This window comes from Argiope bruennichi, chromosome 8, assembly GCF_947563725.1.
Source record: "Argiope bruennichi chromosome 8, qqArgBrue1.1, whole genome shotgun sequence".
NCBI lineage: Eukaryota > Metazoa > Arthropoda > Arachnida > Araneae > Araneidae > Argiope > Argiope bruennichi.
Window position 1 is genome coordinate 21,178,671 of NC_079158.1, and position 19,281 is coordinate 21,197,951.

Here is a 19,281-nt window from a genome sequence, read left to right on the forward strand (position 1 = left end):
ACGCAAAGAAGCAAAATCATTCAATGCAGCACCGCTGCGATTCTCAAAAAATTTACTTACGAGGAATGTCATTACCATGGCAATACCGCATTCATCTGCTATATTCGGAGGTTAAGAACCTAGAGTTCAAGCACTCCATGACAATTCATTAAATAAGTTATGCTAAATCATTGAAATGTTTCTTCAAAAAGCTTAGTATTGTCATATTTAAGCGAGGATGTGAAAGTTAATTAGTTGTGGTATTAAAAAAACTAAGAATATATCGAAAGACTATGATAAAGGCACTGTGTACAAACGAAAAAACGGATGACATGAAAACTGTCTATTAAAAATTATTGAAACTTTCCCATTTCGTGATGCAGAATAAAAGCCAGTAATCTAGCTCTATACAAATAAAATGTTCAATAAATAATAAAATAATTAAGGCTGAAACGAAAATAATATATATGGCGACAAAAAAGCTCAGAGTGTAGGTTTGCTATCAAGGGGTGTGGTGACTTTTGCTGCTAACATACGCCAAACACGTTGATTCATGCAAGACATAAGATTATCTGTGACGGTTTGGAGTATCTGCGCCTACGAAAGGAGAAGACACTGTCTTTGCTCGAAAAGTTCAAAGAAGAATCCGGGAAGGAATTTAAATGCCTCATTAGGATGTCCCATATATGTTCGATGGAATGAATTCGGGTGATCATGCTGGCCATTCTGTACGTAGCAGTATTTTACATTCTAAGTATTGTATGACAATATGAGTCTTGTGATCTTGGGGATTATCGTCTATAGAAACAGAATCAGGGCCCAAGCTTACAAGAAATGAGAGAATATATTGTGCAACGATGTTGCCTCTATAACACATAGCAATTAGAATGAGATAAAATTTAAGTGAAAATAAATAAAATAGCAAGGAATTAGTGAGATTATTTTTCTAGATTACAAAAAAAAAGCAAGATTGTTAGGCTTTGATGTATTCATTAAATATTTTTAAAACACCCATTCTATTGGAAAAATCCACAAAAACAATTTTAGGACTAAAGAAAACTATAATATGATATTAATTTAATTTTCTAAAATATCAAATCATTTTTTATTAATCTAATTTTAGTAAAATTTGACAAGTTCAAAGACAAAAAAAAAAATGAATTTTAAATTAACTTGGTTACATACATTAAAAATATTGAAAGTATTAAATAAATTAATAAATTAGGGTTAGAAGAGGGTACATACCCAGAACACAAGGTTAAATGTTATGAGCACTCCTTTAGCACATTTGGCACCACAGCTGAGCGCCATGTTTGAATTTGTCTTCAAGTTCTACTTTCCTGTAACACACACACACACACAAAAAAAAATTAACCAAAAGAAATATTACATAAGTAATGGGTGTTCAATATTTTTTATATAAAAGTGAGTTTTATCTGTATAGTGAATTATATATTATCCTTACTTAATAGATAACACTTATCTATATAGTCAATTATAAAGATAATTATATAATTATACTATCTATATAGTGAATTATATAGATTATGATCCTATCTCTAAAGAGTAGCAATAAACTAAATTAATTTTTTCAGTTATTTTTATTAATTTCTTTTCAAATACCTTACAAAAGAAAGGCAATATAGTTTATTTTTTAACTTATGGTATTTATAAGATTTTTTTTTTGCTTGTAAAAACAAAAGAACAATAAATATTTCATCAGGAAACAAAAAAAATCGCTCCTTCATTCCCAAATATTTCAAAAATTATATAAGAATAACTTAATTTTCTTTACAATATTCTATTGATAAAATAAAGAATATTTTAATAGTCTGGTTCTTTTAGGTTAGTCAGCGTAATTCATGTTTAAACCTTTATAACAACTTTTTTATATTTTTCTCAAATAATAATGCAAATTTTCTCAGATTTTCAAAAATTGAAAAGGCTATAATAAAACGTATTGATATTTATTTCACTTCCTTTTCACTCATGATGATTATTATGAAACATTTTCATTACAATGCCTTAAAAAGGCTCGATATGATTTAACGAGTTTGAAATACTTTGATGCATTTGTTTTTTTTATTGCAATATTACACAAAAATCTATCTCAGACGCAATGCAGAAATATTATTTTTCTCTTGTTTCCGCAGAATTTTCATAAACGCCTCCTCGCATATGCTAAAATGGCATAGAAAAATGTGCACCGACGTTGAAACAACAATTTATAATGATTTTAGATATTATCATGCTGTAAAGGGGTAAACAGAATATTAAATTACCATGTTGTTCCGAATCTACATTTTAGCATAATTTGGAATTTTCACAGTGTGCTCTGAATTTTTATTCATTTATTTATCTACCTACGAACGCATGAGGCACAAAGAAATTTTAAGGTAATAAGGGGATAGGGAGTTTGAGTACAAAAATTAACAAAAGGTTACCAATATTGAATTACATATAACTAGCCGCCTTCGGCGACCTAGATTAGATCTAGATTCACTTTTTAGGTAGGGAAACGATTAATATATATATATATATATATATATATATATATATATATATATATTAATTTAACATCCTATTTTAGAAGAATAAAAGACGTGAATTTAATTGAATCAGTCTATTATAAATAATAGGGGTGCAAGTTAAAAATTGTATATACTGCGAATGAAAGCAGGAGTGAAAACCTAACTTTGGAAGTGATACACAAAGGAGGCGATTTTTTAATCTTAATTTTAACATTAGTAAATGGATGCAATGAAATGTTTTGATGAATGGGTTTGAATTTAATTATAACAAACAGTTTATTTGATTTTTTTAACTTTTAGTTGTATTAACTACCTTTAAGCAACACTAAGGCTATTTTGGGACGACTTCGTCATTTTGAACCGCGGTGAGATGACGAGGACGATACCTGAGATGGCAGCCCCTCTCCATACCACACACCACCAGCGGCAGAACGTTTGACCCTGACAAATTTAACGTGCAACAGACCCCCTTACACGTCGGTTCTTCGGTGGAATAGGGTCTTGAATCTGAAACCCTACAGCTCACGACCCGAGACCTTACCACCAGGCCACCGTGGCCCTACAGTTTATTTGAAAATGTGAACGAAAGTATATTAACTGTTTCTGTATTTTTCATCTCATTTTTAACTTTTTGTGCCTAAGCGGAAGGATTAGCCTTGAAACCAAATTTCTTGCATTAATTTGTTTTTTTTTAGTAACCCTTAACTAATGTTAAAAGGAGGTGTTTGTCAGCGAGCTTGTCCATGGCAAGTGCCATTATAAACAACAATAACAAAAGGAGATGTTTTTGAATCTGAAATTATTTTACTTAATTATTATTGTTGATCATATTTTCTTGGATTTTTTTTTTTTTTTTTTTTGTTCAAAATGTTTTAGGTGTTGAAATTTATGTATTATATTTCTTTAATTTCATTCCTATAAAATTGTTTCCGGAACTGATTTATGTAATAAATTATACTGAAGAGCTAAATTATTAATAATTACAAAATTAGGCAAAATTCTTAGTTTTCCCCTCTACTCTAAACACTCAGTAAATTCTATTAGCTTACTTGAATTTATTTTCATCCTAAAACAATTAAATCGCCTGAAATTAATAACGAATGTACATTTTCAAATAGTTTGTCTTCCCGTTGATAGATTTGTCTCATTTCGTTACTAATTTACAATTTTGGTGATAAAATCATAAAATAAAATTAATACATTTAGCCTTTGCGGGTTTTGAATTGTTATTTTCACATAAAAACAATTAAACAGGCGGACAGACAATCAATTTAATTCTGAATCTGGACCAAAATCTCATATACATCTACACTTCCAGTGATTCCTTAGGCCAGGTACATCAGACACGGGAATAAGAAGTTTCCAGAATGGTGGTTGGTTCCCGCCGCCCTGGTAGATACAAAGATGGTATAGGAGTACCTACTCTCTACTATTCACTGGATTTGACTCACACAGGATGAGTATGGACAGTGATGGCTCATAGGACGTAACATTAGTTCCCTCCAGTGCTACTACAGCATCCGGTGGTTCAAATTTTTCCGTATTAAATGTGGCGGATCAGAGTAGCTATTTATAATATACTTGTATTGAAAAAACTAAACCAGATTTTATGCATTAGGCTTATTGTTTTTGTTATTTTAGTTTTTACATTCGCAAACTGACGTCCTTCCAAAAATCATTTTTATAGTTTCGTGGAGATTTGAAGCGTGAAGATTCATAAAACTCTCTAGATCGAATTATTGATGGTTATAATATTTTCATTTTGTGTACTCGCTATAGGAGAAAACAAAAAAGATAAACTGAGAGTAACATGCATTATGAGATAATTTCAAAATTTTAGGCGACATTGAGACACGCAAGAAAGGAATAATAAAAGGAAATGTAAGTTTGCATATTTATATTTATTTTGAGATCATTTGCAAACATCCGGAGGGAAAGCATTTGTTTGTCTCTTTCGGATTTCTAAACAGAAATTCCCTTTGTTGCCCTCCTGCCATTCAAAATGTCAGTAAGTTGAGAAAAAGGAAGAGCTCATAGTAACATGTCTTTCAAATAAATCGACCCTTTTTGTGCTCGAGTGCCTAATTAGCATCTTTTTTTTTTTTTTTTTTTCTATATCGATTCCTGCCCTTGCTCTTCAACTAGAACGAATGAGATGTGTCGGAATATTCTGAAAGGATTTATATTCGTGTTCTTTCCTTTCCCATGCTTTCAGGCACGTGATATTTTTTATTTGTAAATTGAGATTTCTAGAATAATCAGCCAATACATTGAATGAAAATGGGAATTTTCATAGAGGAAATTAGGTATCCTGAGAACATTTTGAAAAGTATTTAATTATCTTAAAACTACGAATGTGATAAAGTATAGGATATGTTCTTTTAAATAATAATATGTTAATTAATATAAATAAAAAAACTTTAAAAGAATATACTTTTTAGAACTCATATAAACACGTTATCCGTATTCTAAAAACTAGCTTTTTAAAAAAATTTAATGAGTGTGTTTAAAAAATGTTTTAAAAAATTTCTGTGAATTTAACTTATAATTCATCATTAAACTTTTTAAAGACAATTCAAATATATTTTATCACATTCACTATCACTACTCTCGTGTGAATCAAAATTTAATGAAATCAAATGATAAATTAATAATTAAAGGTTTGAATATACTAAAATATTATCATCGAGACAGTATAAGTGTATGAAATTTCAAAGCCGTAACAGTGAAAAATTGATTACAAAATTCTATCTTTACAATTATGAAGCAAGTTAAATATAAATTTTTTAATACTTAACACTACACCACACTTCCTTTCTAGAGCTTATGTGATCGCTTTCCGGTTTGGTATAGATATAGATGGATTTTATTTTTAAAAATTACACTGCAATCAGTTGGAAAGAAACAAATAAATAATAAAATGCAAATACATGAATGATGATGAAATAAATAAAAGGAATAATGATGAAATGAATAAAATGATGAAAACTTGAATGAAAATATCTGGAATACAATAAAATTGGATAAATGAGCATGATAATGTATAGTAGGAGTGAAAAAATAAGGCAATTATTAAAAGTTAGGTACTTGAGGATGCTTAAGGATATATTAAGAATTAAATGCGAGAAGTATTAAAACAATGCACGGGAAAATGGATAGGGTTAATCTAATTAAAGTAATTCTCCATGATCAATTAGGAATTTTATGATTCAGTTTTTTGGAAGATGAATTATTAAGGACAATTATTTTGTACCAAAGACTTTCTTGCGAAGATGAGGGTTTTTGGCGGTGCCATGAAAAAGTTAAAGAACAGGATGTCGTAAAGTAGATGTTATCGCTGACACAAGAGCAATAGTCAAACGATGATGAAAAGAAAGGAATGGAGCATGTCCTAAGACAAACAGGATTTATATATGAGTCCAGGAGAGTGGCTGCAATTTTACTGTTTTGTTAATTTTATAAACAAAACGGTCGGTATTTCCACTGTCCCAAGGATTTTGCTATTTTCTTATAAATATTTCTTGAAGGCACTGTTTAAGATGGCATTGGGGTTTTGCAACTTTAGTTAAAACACCTACGATGATGGCTGCTTTTGCGAGAATATTAACTTCTGCATTACTCCGAAAACGAGCATGGGCTTTGATCCATCTGATATAAATGCGTTAGAAAAAGGTAAAATTCTCTCACCCATTTTCAAGCAAAATCTAACTAATCTTCAAAAGAGAAGAAATAAATCTTCTTGTTTGGCTTTTCGACGAATCAACCATCATCCTATATACAGAGGTGCAACAGGATTGCTGAATCAAATTGTCTAGAAGACAATTAGAGTATATTTTCTGAACAATGATAATTGACATTCTAATATTTCAACAATAAAATATCTATTTCTATCTTATGCCGTGTGAGATAATAGATTGGTGCAACCCGTCAGAAATTGGTTCACTTTAAAGCTAAAAATTTATGCTTTCTTTTAAAGAGTAAGAAATTTTTGCTGTACAAAGGGTCACCGTATTAAAATTTAGCGTGACTCAATTTTTACATTTTTTTTATGCAAAGTATTGTAATCGTCAAAAAATTGGAATCCGAAATTTTGACATTTCAGACCATCCTGGGTCTAAAAAATATATTTTTTCGAATTATGTTTCTCAATATATCTATAATCACCATAACTGAAAAATATTTTGAACCAGATGAATGAATCTTGGTAATGAGCTTCAAAATAAATTTGTAGATTTATATATTAATTTTAATTAGATTAGATTTAATTAGATTAATTTTTTTAGAAATCTATTCGAAGGAAGTCTGTCTGCTCAGGTGTCCGAATACAAGTAAAGTACAATAACCGTGAAACGTAAAGAGCTAGATTAAGAAAATTCGATATACATGTTTAGAATTTAAAGAGGGTTTACACAGGTTTAATTAAAATGCATGTAAAAGCGAAAACTCAAAAATTCAAGAAGATAAATTAATGAAATAAGGTATGTCATCAAGTGCCTACAATTGTACATCTATCTGAAATTTTACATATCCGATATAATGTTTCGAACTCCAAATTATGGAGTTCTCAAACGTAAAAATTCGACATAAATCCCGAATTTGACTGTTTAGAAGCCCACATTTTTTTTCTGTTTCATATAGAAAAAGTATAAAAAGGAATCTGCTTTCCTCTTCTAGCTTGCATACAGAATTTACTAAAATCTTAACAACATATAAAGAGCATTGTATTTAATTGTCCAGTTTTCAGCCCTTTTAGATTATACGGGGACAATTAAAGAACCATCTTCTTAAGAATTGTTTATTGGTAGAAAGATGGCTATATAGACTTTGCAAATATAAAATTTTTCATTTGCCTTTTCATGATTTCTTTTCCATAAATGTACATGAAAATAAAAATACAGAAATTCTTATTCATATTTTAGTTTACATTTTTAAGGACTTTTTTTTTGAAGCAGCTAAAAGACCAGAAGGAAATTGTGAAATTAGCTAATAAGTAAAGAAAAGTAAAGAAAGGGTGATAAGAACGACTCGTATTTTGAATTATTTTTTCATCAAATTACATCAACATTTTTTTTTTTTTTTTTTTGTATTTCAAATGCGAGTGAAATTAAATGAAAATATATAAAGATAAGAATATGTCCCTTCAATTTTAAAACCCAGTCATCCTTTTTTAATTCAGCTGAATGTAGTTTTTTAATTTAACTTTTTTTCTGAAGCCAAACTTTGTATTTTTTGATATCATAAAAGTTGAGAAAACTTCACACTGAAAAGTGCTTTATTGACCTTCAGCCAACATCCATTAACGGAAGGATGAATTCTTCATCAAAATAAGCTTCATTGAATATCTTAAATGTCGCCAAATCCGGAAGAATTCCATAGAAAAACACTATAAAATGAGCAATTCTAACGTCTCTTTTATTAAATGCGAATGAAATTCAAATAAGACAGCTACGTCTAGAAATTCCTAGTCCACCATTCCATTTAACAGCGTCGTCCGTCTCATTTATTTTCATAAAAACGAATTTCACATTCATCGGAAATGGTGCTTTTTTTTTTTTTTTTTTTTTTCTGTTCGTAAATGAGTTTCGTCGCTAGTTTGACAAAGCTTATTTCGGAATGAGTGGCAACAACGACAGTAGCGGTTACAGTCAAGTCGGCGCCATATCCGGGCGTTTGCTTAGCAGTCCCTGCAGTGTCATGGCTCACATTAAGAGAAATGAAATGGCCTAAATAGTAATGAAAATAGATCCCACGGGCATTGAGTTTGTGTGCGGAAAGAATAGAAATGAAAAAGCCTTATGGTAAATAAGTCTATATAACGAATAAATTTTATCAGATATTGTGCTTTTCTTCTTTCATGTCAAAAATAAGTATAACTATTAAAGTTTTTCCAATTTATGAATTAAGTCTTTTTCTTTTCAAGTGAGAAAATGAAGTATTGGAAAAGTCAAAAAATTAGATTTCACGATTTTGGTTAATCGTGTTCAAATTGTCCCTGCATTTGACACTAAATTCAATTATAAAATTACAGCTCTGTTTAACTTTGACCAAGATAATTGAAAAGCGAAATGATTTAGACAGTTGAAATTCAATATGCGATCTTTATACTTTCTGTGAATCTGCAATTATTTCAAAATTGCCAAAGCAAATAAAATTATAAACGATATTCGTTAAGTGGAGGTCAATTTATTTATCCGCATTCATGTGAATATTTTAACTCCCAAATGTTGAATGTTTGCTAGATTAAATGTGTCATTTGGTTTTATTAAAGCATCAAATTTTGAACAAAATCTGTCAGTTTGTTAATTGACTAGTGATGTGCATATTCATGTATATATGAACTCAAAAATGTAAAACGAAAATAATGGAATTTGATAAGCGACTTCGTTACCGAAAAGGTAGATGTATATCAGATTCTGACCCATTACAATGAAGGAAAGAGGTTCAAAATGTATACATGTTTTTGTTCATTATACTATTAAACAGAAAAGAGACCACATCGAGTTAATATATGAGAATATCGACAGATGAACATTCCATCTGAATTTAACTCCTTCACATATAATGACGAGTCTGACTCGCGCCTCGAATTATTGAATTTTTGGGTGAACCGGAGTTTAACCCCCTTCTTTGCCAAGTTGCGATAACGCGCCAAAGCTGACAACCACCATTTTCTCTAGATTGGCAAACCTATTATCTTTCGCCTTTATTATGCGCTATGATTGGACATTTGCTCCCTCGCTTTTGAACATTTCGCAAAAAACACGGCGCAAGACCATTGTTGGCGAGTTGGCGATTTTTGAAAATTGCGCCAAGGGGTTACACGCCAGTGGTACCGCTTTTTTAGTTATAAATCTGCATTAAGAAATTTAAAATGAAAAAATCATTTAGAAGCGTTACAATACCTCAAATGCTCCTTATATTATTATAGGAAATAGAATAATGATAAATTTCCAAATAGGATGTGAGAGGCTAATATCTCCTTGCATCTTATAATAAATTGATATTAATTAATATAAATTTTCAAAATTTATATTAACTAATTCTTTTTAAAAGGTAGTGACACAGACAAATACTTGAAAAATGCATTCATTTTGAGTTCATTTGATTATAATTGTTAATCACAAGGAGTGGTTTTCTCCAAACCTTGCTTGCATACTGCCTAATAAATAGCCCCCATATAAAATTGTACTGCTACCCCCCCCCCCCCATAACTCGCACACTACCTACATCCTGACATAAAATTGTGAAATTCTGGGCAAAGTCGTGAATGCCATAAGTGCTCAAAATTTTATATGCACACATGAGTGTTGCGTGCTCCGTATTGTGTACTGAAGCATAGCATTGACGATCAATAGTTACTAAAAATTGATCTTTGACGTGAATTTAGCATTTTTTAATGAAAATCTACTTTAAGACCTTAATTGATTTCTGTTTGGCGATGAATCATTGGCATGAGGTTAATACACAAGTGCCAGAAATTTGAATAAGTATTTTTGGATACCGATTGAAAGTAAAATTTGACACAGAACCATATAATTATAGTCATGAGATCACATACTAATTTTCATTTATTTCAGTCATTGCATGTTAAGTTATTTCGCGCACATCCACGAGAAATACAGAATCGCAGATTGTCAACCCTTTAACATATTTGATTTCTTATATGATGCGGATCTATATTATAGATGCTAAGCATGAGTACCAAATTTTATTTATCATGCGTTTAACGTTTTTTTAGTTCTCGTACCCCTTGTACTCATACAGCCAAACAGAATACTCATACAGCCAATATCATTTAAGCAGAATTCCTTTGAATGGATTTCGTTCGAAATATGATAAAAATCTATACATTTGGTTTAAGAGTTATATACATAATTTCATCCTCCTATTTCAAAACGTTTTTGAGTTATCGAGTTTATAGAAAGAGTTAGCCTGGTTGGTAGGGCGTTGGATTCACGTCCCTTGGGTTGTGAGTTCGAATCCGCCGGCCGAAGACTCTCCGTGTGTGTGGTGGCTGGCGCACGTATAAATGTGTCGTGGTCACAAAGTCCTCCATATCGAGAGTAATACCATTGGGGGTAATGGTTCAGGGGTGATCGTTCTCTGATTCAGGTCTAAATTACGATATGTGGATGAATGAATTAATGTAGTCCGCCCCGTAAAAAGGGTTGTGACGTATGTGTAGCTAAATCGTTCTTTTGGCCTAGATGGCGCTACTGAAAAAACAACAGACGTACCCTTGGCTTAAAATAACTTCTTAAAATCAGTGGGCTTGTCTAGACAAGGGCCATTAGAAACAACAGAGAGAGTGACTGACAGGCATTGTTCCAACTATACGTTTTCCGGATTAAGGGGAACTGAACGAGGAGTTTCGTCAAATTCTCGATTTCGAATATTTTGATGATTACAATATTTTCTATTTGCATACTCTGTATATGAAAAAAATGATGAAAATTATTTCTTAATAAATCAATTACCTGTTCTTTATTGATTATCAAATTTGCTTTTTGTATTTCATGAACAAATCTAAATTTATGAAGACCAAATACTTTGATCTCAGTCGTATTGCAAAAAATGTATTGATTAAAAAAGATTTTTCAAAATCTAGCTCTCTATATATTAGATTTATTTTTTAATATACTTTTTAAACTTTTATTTTGTTTAAAATTAACTTTATAACTCAAAACTTTGATTCATTGAAACGTATTGTTGACGAGTTCTACGACAAAATATTTTCAATTTCTCTCTAGCAGAAGTTGTCTGCTCAGTAAATAAACAGGCGCAAGATTACTCAGTTGGAGTTGTTAATCTTCGACGGAGTTTCAATTTCTCTGGATATGTTTGCTGCAGAAACTTTCTAATAATGAGGGGATCAAATGATATCTTGGGCGTGCTATCTAGCTAGAAACTGAAAAGTTAGAACTTAAAGTTGCCAAGTAATATTGTCTAAAGTGACGCTTTAAATAAATATATGTATTTGAGGAATGACTTTCAGTGACTGCCATTCTGGTCAAATACGAAATCGCTCTAATCAAAGTTTTTTGAGTGGGATATGGAATTGAAAAATATTCTGTTGGACCTGCTTTCGATAAAACTGACAATTTATGTCATGGCATGAGAGTTTGGTTTAAAATCCGTTTAGTAAAAACAAACTCTAAAACAAAAATCGAATAAACCCACTTTAAATCAGTGTTAAGTATCCATTTTAGATGCACGCCATATTCTATACTTCATTATCTCTCTTTGAAAAACAGATGGTATTGGCTACTAATAAGTTGATAAGGTGTTATTACGCCACTAAATTGGCGAGAACATTGATGAAAACATTGCCAAAGTCGTAAAAAAATATTTCTAAATGCATCTAATATTATATTCTGGGATTAAACATTAAACATTTATTGATTGCACATGATTATCTTTTAAATATTTTTTGATATTTATCCGAATCATAGGAATTTTCATATTTCATATTTTTTTCAAATAACATATTTCTATTTTTTATTTTAAACTGTTTCTTCAAATTGTTTTAAGGTGCCCGTACACACTAGAAGATTTTTTTTTTAATTTTAACTTTAAAAATCCAGTTTTTTCACAGTAAGTCATTAATATACGTTTAAACTCATTTCAGTGAGAAAAAAACCATATTACACTAATTATTAATTCATTAAATAATATTTAATGAGCTAATTAGTATGTTTTTTGAAACATGATATCTTAAATTCTAATTTGTACAAACACACAATTCTAGTTGGAAATTATGCCTAATATTAGTCTTCATATTGTCTGCCTCAATCAAATTATAAAAATAAATAGTTTTTTAACAATTCTTTCATCAACGATGAATAGAAAAAGCGAGATTTTTTTCTGTCATTTTAACTTTTAAATAGCTATTAAAAATTTATTTCCATAAATATAATTTTGATGGAGGCACAAAACATCCGCTATTTCATACAGATTATTTTGATATATAAATAACTGTATTTGGTTCATTTCTTGTTGAGTTAGGATTGTTTGAAGGAAGCAACATAATGAAAAATGTCATTCTTCATAAAATGAGTTATAAAAAAACCGTAACTAAGGTTTTTAATGAAAGCACCTCAAGAAAAATAATTATAACACGAGAAATATTTCGAATATTGACAACATTTTGGTATCGTTTGAAAGCTAAAGGATCAGAGAACATTATTAAGCAATTAAAAAAAATGTTCGATATTTTGAACGATTTTCGAAGTGTGTACATACACCTTAATAATGAAATAAAAAAATTAATCAATATTTGAATTAAATAATAGCTATAATAGCATTCATTTACAGTCATGCCATCATCAGTTTTAATTTACCTACTTAACTTAGAAGTTAAGGAACTTCTAAGTTAAGTAGGTAAAACTTAGAAGTTTGAGTGGATGTACTTCTAAAAATGATCTTTTATTATTATTATCATTATTATTCTTAATGCATAGGATTTTTACTTTTGATTTTGATATTAATTGCTTCAGCTAAAAACATCGATACATTTTATTTAATTTATCATCTTCACTTGTTTCTTCAAATTTATCCATTGTTTTTCTCAATAATTACACTTCATTAATTTTTATTTAAAATTATTTTGTCGGATTGCTTCAGTTTCAAATTATTAGTATAAAGTACAACATTAATTATTACTGTAAACAAATTTTTAATTTTATAATTAATTAGATGGGCTAGTCAGCTGGTTGTATAAAGATGGCAATATAATATATATACGATGTTCTTAAAGACGCTACAAACCATTATTTCTCTAAATATTGCTGTAGGCATATTCTTTCAGTTACAAATTTTTATTAAATGATCAGGAGATCGGATTTTTCAACGATTAAAATGCTTTCTGTATGTGTTATGATATTTATAAATCATAATTAAATTCCTAATTTTTATCTTAATTCAACCCACATTAAATTCATCCTAAAATACTCCCTTCTTTCCAGATCCAATCACACTTTTTTTTGTTTAATTAATTCTAATACGCGTTTAATAAAACTGCTGATTCCGTGGTTCTCACACCTGGAACAAAAGGATAAAAATCCCTAAAACTTACACATACCTTTCAAAAATACCTAAGATTTCCCCTTTTCTAAGTGCACACGTGCCAAATAAATCCCTATCTGTAAAATAACTGAAGGGAAAATTTCTGTCACTTCGCTCTTAGATCGCAATATAAACATATGTCTTCTTATCATCACTTCTTAGTACACAAGATGCCTCCCGTGGTGAAATAAACCGAAGTAAAAATTCCAAAAGTTTCTTCTTTTCGACCACGTGAGGCCGCGGTAGTTTGGTGGTAAGGTCTCGGCTTCGGAACCGGAGGGCTTCAAGTTCAAAAGCCGGTTTCACCGAAGAACCGTCATGTAAGCGGTCTGGTGCACGCTAAATCCGTCGGGACCAAGCATCCTCTCGCTGATGCAGTGTGGAAGTTTGGAGAGGGGGAATGCCAGCTCAGGTGTCATCCTCGACATCCGACTGCGGTTCAAAATTACTAGGTCTGTCCCACAACAGCCTTAAAGTTGCTTCAAAACGGGACGTTAATATAACTAAAAAACAAAACTTTCGGCCACGCATCTTAAAAAGTATGATTACATATTATATATACCTCGTTCATACGAAATAAAACAAAAGCACAAAACTGTTTGCCTTTATACAGATTATTATAAATACAGATTTAAAAGTGAACATAAATACAAGTGGTGAGTAACTGTTCTTAGTAAATATCTCTTTTATAAGAAAATAATAAAATATTTCACAAATCGTTTAGGCATTAACATGAAATTTTAAAAGCTTTCTTTATCCGCAAAAGATTATGATCGAAGAGGGCTATTACTCAGAGAGACAACAACTTGCACTTATCTTCCCTCGACACAAGATGTTATTTATTTACTAAGCGGCCCGGAGATCAACAGTCGAGTATCGGATGGGTGTGTCTTTTATTGCAGTTCGCTCTTTCACTAACTCGCAGCACGCGAGAGGGCTTTTGAGAGTGTGTTGATGGAGTTGCTACAGGTGGTATTCCACCTAAATCGATATTTCCAGTAGCTGAGAGCAAATGTTTCTAGCTAGGAAGAACATCGACAATTTGAGCGAACTGGAAGATGTGTTCGTCTATGTTGGTTGTAATTTTATTAAGAACATCTCAGATCTGGGATTCAGATTAACTAACGAAAATTGTATCAAAAAATATCATTCACATTGGCAGAGTAGTATAGACAGTACATCTTAGATGTAAATATATATTTTTTCCCGGTTTAGGAATAGGATTTTCTGTATTCTTTATTTTCATAAACATTCAAATCAAAATTAATCACTAAAATTGGAGCGAAAAAAAAATAGCGATCCATTAAGAACATAAATGCAATGTTGAATACAAAATAAAAGTAATATTGAAAGAAAATATTAACAATAACCTTGAATTTCGTCCTGTGAAGGGAGAATATAATGAATAAGCATAAATTAATAAAAATTGTATACCGCCTTTCATTGGCCTTTGCTATTTATTTATTCATGTTTAGATCTTTCAGCACATAGATAAATTCAGTCAAGTTAAACGTTAAAAAAACTGTCTCAGTTATTAGACACCAAAACAGAAATTGAGATTTCGCATCAGATTGTTACACAGATCAAAAGGTTATGGATATTTTTTTTTCACTTCATCCATAGTTACAGACAGCGGTGAATGATTATATATAATTACTTTGGTCTGCTCATTCTTCACAGAATTTTCAAGTTTGCCAAAAATTTGCAATAGAATTGAATAAATTGAATATAAAAATAAATTTGATGAAAATAGTTTTTTAAAACACATTTTTTAATTTCTTGATACCGGAAATTAATTTATATTTCAATTTCTTTCCATGTTTTATTTGTTAATCCATAATTCCTTAATATAAATATTATGTAACCTTGCAATCGATTTTTTTCTCAAACATTTTATACACATATGGAATCAAAATTTAACAAAAATAATCGATTAACTGATAATTCAATTTTGAAAAATGTTGAAATATTGTATTGTTCTTGATAATAGTTATATGTAGAAAATTTTAAAGTTCTATTACGTCGAGGAATGAGCAAAAAATAGATTACAAAATTTCATCTGCACAAGTATAAAAGACGCCAAATTAAATAAAAGTATATAAAAAATGTATCGAGGGAATATATTTACGATCATTTTGCATCATATCAGTCTTAATTCTTTGTTTTGTTGATGTGTATTAATTATTTCTAATGAAAAAAATAGTGGAAACATTCAAGAAATGAAATAAATAAATAAATAATAATAAACGAAAAGATTTTAAATGCATCCATCCATTGTAATAGCATCGCTATTTTCAACAACCGGCATAACTATTTCGTGACTATTCATTGCGCTCTCATCTGATGACCTCCGAAAAGTAATCGATTTCTTTTTCTTTATAAGATAGAAAAAAAAGCGATTGTTCAAGACATTTATATCTAGGTAATTCAGTTTTTCCATCAGTCCAAAGAAAAGAATGCAATAAAGACGTCTGGGTAACGTCTTAAGTAATATCTTTGATTTGGAAACGCTGTCTATCAGACATTTTTATTTTAGTATGTCTTCGAACAGAAAAAAAAATTCTGCATTTATGATTCATAAGAATAAAATTTTGGTCTTTGGAAGCTAGATAAAAGCCAGTTGCCATTAATGATTTTCGGTGCCATATATATATATATTCAGTTTTCTCATTACTTTGACTTTATTGAGCATGAAATCGGTAAATTATTAAAACAGTTATTTTATGAAGTTTTTAATTCTGTAAGATCATTGTTTTCTCAGTGGCATCCTGCGACTATTGAAGCTAAGTCATATCACTGACTCTCCGACCAGCGCGATGGCACACGGATAATAAATACTGAATGATCGGACGGCTGCAACAGCAATACTGGCGGGAATTGTGAGTCCTAAGGGCCATCACCGGCTACGGTACAACCCTTCCCTAAGGAAGTACGTATCGATAAGAGGAGCCAGACCTCCACCTTTTCGTGTACCCTCCAGGATGTCGAGATCCAACCACCATGCCAGAAACATCTCCTCCTCATTTCGACGTACCCCTATTGGAGACTATAGACTCACACATAGGGACTATTAAAGTTAATGGCAGTCACACATTCGATCAATCCATTTCTATCGTTTGTGAAGAAGTTCTTTTTCCCATTGGAATATATCGTACAAAATATGACACATATGGAAAATACAATCAAATCTGCATAACTAAAAAAATATAAAATGTAAAAGAGCGACTCGCTGAACGAGCGATGTTTCGAAGAACGAGAAGAGGGGAGACACCGTGACGTCATATGCTGGATTGGCATGTATTTTCCTGTGTTGAGTGCTGATGTGAAGAGAACATCGATATCAACATGGAAGAAATGTTAGACAGACAAAATTGCCGAAGGTGACTTAGAAGAGTTCGAGGAAGTGTCTGTAGAACCTTAATCGACGATGTTTTATCTCTGGCCAATATTTTGCGTCTAGAAATGGGTAGCAACGATATCACTGAGCTGATTAAAGAACATAGCCAGAATCAGAATAAAATATGGCTCAGTAGAAGCAACAGAGCAACATATTCCATTGAAATAAAAGCGATACTAAAAGCATGAAAAATTATTGCATCGTACGTTGAAAAGTGTCACCTTTATTAGGCAGTAGTCAGGCATTCTATATATTTATTTAACGGTAATGCTGTGATTCATTTTCGCCGAATTTTGAAGCAAAGAAGACAAATGTCATTAAATAATTTTCTTGTAACGAAAAAACACATTACAAATAATAAATTACATTATTATAAATTTCTATGGGTATTTTTTTCGAATTGAAACACTTTGTCCTATTTCATATGGATTCATAGAAAAAGAAATGGCACCGTTTAACAAATATTTCGCATTACGAATATGATTAGAGGAAGAATTATGGTCGTTAAGTGATGTTCCATAATCTATATCTATATCTATACTTATAATAAAGCTCAATGTGTGTGTGTGTGTGTGTGTGTGTGTGTGTGTTGGCGCTCTACAGGCCAGGTCATTTGACATACAGCTACCAAATTTGGTACATGTATACCTTAGAGGTCGGGAATGTGCACCTGGGGTCCCTTTTTTGAAATTTTAATTAGAATTTTAATTATTAATTAAAAATTAACTTTCCCGCCAAAAAAATCTTCCATTTTCCCCACCGCCAACTTTTCCGCCAAAATAATCTTCCATTTTCCCCAACGCCAAATGATTTAGGCTTTAGTTCTTTTTTTCTCCCAACAGTAATGAGGCTAGGGTTAAGATTTTTCGGCGGATTATTTCAAACGATTCTGTTTATTTTCTTAATGTTTTATGCATTTAAAATGAAACATTGTTAATTAATCCATGTTTCAGATTCATTCTGAAGTACTTTTGAATTAAAATAACACAGAATAAAGGAAATTAAAAATGTATAATCTGCATAGCGTTACCCCAACTGGAGTAGAAAAATTCACGCATTTGCGTTACCGTAAAAGGCGAAGAAAATTCACGCATGCGCACTGTGTTCTGATTGTTGGCATGGCAACCATTATCAACGGACGATTTAAATTACTTTTAGGTTAGTTGTATGCTTTTGTAAGTAAATTGTATTTATGTTAGTTATATATTTTTTGTATATGCTTATAGTTTTAAGTACATCGTTTTTAAGTAGTTTTTTTTAACCTGTTTTCAATGATTTAAATTATTTTTAGGCTAATTGCATGCTTTTGTAATTAAATTGTATTTATGTTAGTTATATATTTTTTGATATATGCTTATAGTTTTAAGTACATCGTTTTTTAAGTAGTTTTTTTAAACCTGTTTTCGACCGATTATTTTAAACGATTCATTTTATTTTCTTAGTGTTTGATGCATTTAAAATGAAACATTGTTAATGAATCGATCCGTTCATGATGAATCTGAGAAAATTTTGTTGACAAATTCTTGAGATATTATATAAATTAAGAAAGATATTCTTTAGTGCCCATAAAGTTTAAACGCTCAGTGACTCTATTATCAGTAATCATATTATTAAAAAAAATGCTTTGTTTCAGTAAAAAATATTATTATATTAATTGCAGATTAATTCTTTACACTTTAATTTAAAGCATAAATTCTATGAGGGGTAACAGAAAATTAGAGAGATACATATCACGTTATGACTGAAGGCCTTTTTAATATTTTGAGTGAATTATATGACTATCAAAATTTCAAGTTTTATAATATTTTGCTGAAGAATCTATTAAAGTTGGAATTGCATAAAATATTTAATTATTAAAATTTTAACGAACATTAAGATTTGCGAACCGGCTGGTCGCCAAAGGCGGCTAGTACTGTAATAAAGATAATGTGCCATATGCATTATACTCTAAGTGATGGTGAGATCTGTTTTTTATACAGATGAGGAAAACAACATTTAAAATCCTCGTGATTTCCAAAGACCTGTTTGAATGGTAAGAAGTAAATAGAGACAGATAAATAGACAAAATATAAAAAAAAAATATTTTTTTCCCAACAAAAAAGATTAAAATTTCTTGAAAATCAGAGGTTGACCTTGTTAATGAATACGACACTCTTCTGTTTGTATTTCATATAAGAGAAAGTGCAATACTAATATTTCTATTTGTAGAAAGTTATTTCAACAAATACTAGTTATTTATTGTAGATAATATAGTTGTATAGTAGTTATTAAAATAGTAATTAGATAAAGTAGTAGTTATTTATTGTAATA

At 30.5% G+C, this 19,281-nt stretch overlaps 1 protein-coding gene across 2 annotated transcripts in view; it reads right to left on the bottom strand.

Moving 5' to 3' along the window:
• Positions 1-19,281, bottom strand: part of LOC129981195 (CD151 antigen-like) — a 141,080-nt gene that overhangs the window by 22,091 nt on the left and 99,708 nt on the right. For both annotated transcript variants that reach the window (XM_056091932.1, XM_056091931.1), the window contains exon 2: positions 1,225-1,319. In XM_056091932.1, coding sequence (XP_055947907.1) covers positions 1,225-1,290 — 66 coding nt within the window. In that variant the 5' untranslated portion in view covers positions 1,291-1,319. The remainder of the gene's footprint in view (positions 1-1,224; positions 1,320-19,281) is intronic.